This window comes from Penaeus japonicus, unplaced genomic scaffold (assembly GCF_977035675.1).
Source record: "Penaeus japonicus unplaced genomic scaffold, GWHDUDI00000001_assembly GWHDUDI00000034, whole genome shotgun sequence".
NCBI lineage: Eukaryota > Metazoa > Arthropoda > Malacostraca > Decapoda > Penaeidae > Penaeus > Penaeus japonicus.
In genome coordinates, this window is record NW_028234436.1 from 21,903,739 (window position 1) to 21,908,738 (window position 5,000).

Consider the following 5,000-nt stretch of genomic DNA (forward strand, 5'->3'; position numbering starts at 1 on the left):
GTGAAGAGATGAGAGAGAGAGAGGAGAGAGAGAGAGAGAGAGAGGAGAATGAAGAATGAGAGAGAGAGCGAGAGAGAGAGATGGAGAGAGAGAGGAGAGAGAGAGAGCGAGAGAGATTAGAAGAGTGATCGAGGAAATATTTATAGGAGAGAGAGAGAAGAGAGATGAGAAGAGAGCAGGAGAGGAGAGAGATATCAAAGTCAGCAGGAGAGAGAGGAGAGGAGAGGAGGAGAGAGAGAGAGAGAGAGAGAGAGAGAGAGAGAGAGAGAGAGAGAGAGAGATAGAAAGAGAGACTGACAAATAGATGCAAAGAAATGAAGATAAGATACTATAGAAACAAGGAGACATTACTTGAATTTTCGAGAAAGCCAAATGTAAAAAAAATAAAAAATCATTCTAAGAAGTAATTCAAGATTGAAAAGAACTTAAGGGATGAAGGTTATGATTAACAACATACAATACATCTCTTTATTCAACAGAATCATCATATATTTTAGATATTTCCAGAAATTTCGTCACATCTACGTACTTGTTGCGTCAGAAATTCATTCATATTTCCCATTTTCTGTGATAACTCTTTGTTCGATTATAAGGCCTATGACTTCGAAACTAACAATTCATCTTTAAGTGGAATTATATAGAAAAAGAACGAAAGAAAGAGAAAGTTGAATCTCAAAATAAATATATTCTATATTAATCAAATTATCATCATCATAATATGGGATAAAAAATAAAAGTAAAGTGTGCTTTTCAACATATGCAGAAGTAAACACGAACACGTAGCCAAAGCCCGTTTCAAAGATCCGAAGACAACCACCTCTATATAGCAACTCGTTCGTCTGCAAAGGATTTTAGTCCAAAAACCTTTCACAAACTCTTCTTTTTTCTGCGATTTTGGTAAGTACGAATTTAATTCCTTAATGCTGAGTGGATTCCGTTAGTCAGATACTTTAATGCTATCGAGAAATAGAGATGATTATCAGTGACATTACGTAATAAGAGAAGAATTTAGGAGTTAATATCTACGTAAGTCCATAATTTTTTTTTCTCTCTCTTATATTACTATTAAAAGATTTTCAAAAGAATCAAGATTGCCAATTGTCGTAGCCTCCGCTTCTACAATATCTTATCTTGTGAGAATACAAGTTGAGGGTCTTGTGATTTAAGCTAAGATACATAGGCCTATGAGGAATTTTTCAATAATGTATTTTCACTTTTGAGAACCTTAGGCATACGTAGGCTCCTCCACTGGCATATTTTAATAAAGTATAGAGCAAAAAACGTGGCATTGGACGTAATCTATTAATGCAGAGCTGACTCTTAATATCAAATAATTATGTATGCAATCAGCCGGTATTAACAAATTAACTATTTTGGTGAGTTACAAGTATGCTTAAAGGCATCACTAAACATAGATATTTACATGTTTCTGATATTCTTATGATCCTAAAATGCGCTTTCTTCCTTCCTTCATCAAGTTCCAAAATCGGCATCCTATTGTATATATTATATTTCCGTATTCACTGTTATGACCGGAAGGGATTTCAAATAGAAGAAGTAATAGTATTCAGAACAGGATATAATTATGCCCTTTGGGTACTAAGAAATAATTAATAGGGGTTTTCACTACTAATGCTTTACCTTGTATCTGATTTTATTATATTACTTTTATATTCCTTTCGGCTAAGTACGTCAAGACAGTATGTAAGACCGCCCCCCCCTTTAGGTTATGTTATCGTAGACGGCAAAAAAAAGAAAAGATAGTTGACGGTTTCTAAGACGTTCTCCTGGGCCAAAGAATGCTGCTCTATGTCTCTGGCTTGCGAAGTTCCCAAGGTCAAAACCAACAGTGTTATTTTTTGTACGTGGCGTCTCTGTTTACACAGGTTATCCTCCCTCATCTCACTTCCCTACTCTCCCTCTCCCTCCCTGTAATCTTGTCTGATGTTATATTGTAATTATGTTATGTAATGTGGGAAGTTTATTATTTTTCTCCTTAAGCTGCAGGTCTTACAGTGAATGTAGTCAGCAAAATTGTTCACTGTCTTTTTGGAAAGAATTAGTGAATACCACTGGTATTATAGCTGTTCAAAAGCTTTAGCTTCAAGAAAAAAAAAGAAAAAAATAAAATGTTAAAATTATAAAAAAAAAATTAATTCGCTCCATTCTGAGATAGTATAAAGATAAGAAAATAATCAGTATACACACACGAACCTCACCCTATCAGGACCTTTTTCGCGCTTTTCATTTCATTTTCTCTCGGGTTTTGGCTCATGAGACATGGTGATTCTCCTTGTGTTCTCATGAGGATAACCCGTTCCGCACCGGGAATACTGCGTGTGGTACGCACCTCTGCCCGAGGAGTCGGCCCTCGCCTCCCTCTGGCCCCTGCATGTTCGCGGTGTCTTCACAGGGGTCCCTTCGGAGGAAGCGATAATCCTTTCTCGAAGATGGAGGAATTTATGAAGGACATGGAGAGGAAGTTTAGACGAGACATTGAGGACACTGTCAGTACTCTTAGTAGGGATGTAAGTTTGGACGGGAATTTTGATGTATTGTGTAATGGTGTAGTGTTATGATGGTTATACCTATGAGTAGCTCTTTTTTATTTATTTATTTTTAGCATTATTAACAGATAGTATTCTAATTATATATTTTTTTATTTATATATATATATATATATTATATATATAGTATACATATAATTAGAGGACTATGTATATTAATACGCATATATATTTAATTTTTTATATTATATACATATATACTTTCTATATATATTAAATATATATATAATTATATATATATATATTTACATATTATTATATATATACTTATATTATATAGATATATATTTATATATATATAATATACATATTATTATATAAATATATATACGATATATATATATACATATATATATAATACATATATATATATATATATATATTATTTTTATATATATATATATAACATTTATATAATATATATTATTTGCCATATATGCATTCATTCTATATATATAGGATTATATATATTATATATAATACATAATATTCATATATATAGATATATATATAGAATATATTATATTATATATATATATAGAATATATATATATATAATATTATACTCTTTATATAAGAGAATTTATTAACATATATATATATAATATTTAAAAATATATACTATATATATATACATATATATACTATATATACATATATTATATATATACTATATATATATATATATGATAAATATATATATATATATATATATATATATATATATATATATATATATTATATATATATATACTATACATTTTTTTACTTTAGAAGAGGCACGAGAATACTTCTAAATTTGAATGTAAATTATAGTATGTATACTTTATATGAGTATTTTTTTTACTAACTTTTATTTTTATTTTACACATGTATGTAAGGTAAATTAAAGAAAGTTTATTGAAATAATGTTAGAAGTAAGGTTGAGTATGAATTTTATGTGCATATATGATTTTTTTTTATTGATATTAACTAACCAAGCTCTGTGTTTTGCACAAGTATATTGGAAAAAAGTAGATGTTGATAATAATGTTATATTATTGTTGTAGTATTTTTTATATTTCAAATTTAGTATTTTTGTAGTTCTTATACTTTTCCTTGTCCACCTTCTACTATTTTTATCTCCTTTTCTTGTCACCTTTCTTGTTCTCTTGCTGTCATTCTTCTTTTTTCTTACCTTCCTCCTTCCTTCCTCCTCCCTCCCTCATTGCTTATCTTTCCTCCCTCCCTCATCCTCCTTCATCCTTGCTCCCTCTTTCCTCTTCCTCCCCTTTCTACTCATCCTCCTCCTTCTCTTTCTCCATCTCTTTCTTCCTCCTCCTCTTCCTTCTTCCTCCTCTTCCTTCCTCCTCCTCGTCCTTCCTCCTCCTCGCCCTTCCTCCTCCCGCACGTACTTCTCCTCCCTCCTCTCCCTCCTCCTACCGCACTACCTCCTCCTCCTCCTCCACCCGCCCTCTCTCTCCTTCCCTCCTCCTCGCTCCTTCCTCCCTCCACCTCCTCCTCCTCATCCTCCTCCTCTCCTTACCCTCCTCCTCCTCCTCCTCCTCCTCCATCTCCCCCCCCTCCTCCTCCTCCTCCATCTCCATCCTCCTCCCCTCCATCTCTCCTCCTCCACCATCCATTCTCCTCCTCCTCCATCTCCTCCCCTCCTTTCCATCTCCCCCTACCTCCTCCATCTCCTCATTCATCTCCTCTCCTCTCCTCTCCTCCTCCTCCTCTCACTCCCCTCCCGCCTCCTCCTCCACTCCTTAATCCTCCTCCTCCTCCTCCATCTCCTCACTCCTCCTCCATCCTCCCCTCATCTCCTATCCTCCTCCTCCCTGCTCCCTCCATCTCCTCCTTCTCATCCTCCCCTCTCTCCGCCCCCTCCTTCTCCTCCCTTCTCCTCCTCCGCCTTCCTCCTCTCTCTCTCCTACACTCATGCCTTCCCTTCCTCCTCCTTCCCTCATACCTCCTCACGTTCTCTCACGCCTCCTCCTCCTCCTCCTCCTCCTCCTCCTCCTCCTCCTCCTCCTCCTTCCTCCTCCTCCTCCTCCTCCTCCTCCTCCTTCTTCCTACTTCTTCCTTGCTCCTTGTTCCCTTCTTCTTCCCTCTTCATCCTCCCTCCGCTTCCTCCTCTTTCTCCTCCATCACTTTCTCCTTCTCTTCTTTCTCTCCTCCTCATCTTCCTCTCTCCTCTCACATCTCTCTTCCTTCTTCTTACTACCTACCTCCCTGGCTCCTTCCCTCTCTCCTCTCTCCTCTCTCCTCTCTCCTCTTTTTCCTCTCCACACAAACTAAGCAGCATATGCTAAGCCGAGCTCCCTTCCCCAGATGCCACGAGGCCTGGTCCCTCGCGTGTGGGACGTGGCACCACGCCCCAGGTTTGGCGACGTGAAGAACATGTCCACACCTGAGACGTACAAGCTCATCTTCTACTTAAAAAACGCGAAG

At 36.7% G+C, this 5,000-nt stretch overlaps 1 protein-coding gene across 2 annotated transcripts in view; it reads left to right on the forward strand.

Annotated features, from left to right (window-relative positions):
- The window catches only part of LOC122248429 (uncharacterized), a 17,052-nt gene that overhangs the window by 7,629 nt on the left and 4,423 nt on the right, over nucleotides 1–5,000 (forward strand). Inside the window, exons 2-3 of one of the 2 annotated variants that reach the window (XM_086530934.1) lie at nucleotides 2,351–2,528; nucleotides 4,881–5,000. The exon at nucleotides 4,881–5,000 is cut by the window's right edge and continues 28 nt beyond it. In XM_086530934.1, coding sequence (XP_086387060.1) covers nucleotides 2,351–2,528; nucleotides 4,881–5,000 — 298 coding nt within the window. Of the gene's footprint in view, nucleotides 1–2,266; nucleotides 2,529–4,880 lie in introns of those variants that run through there. The other variant, XM_086530933.1, reaches the window with a different exon arrangement.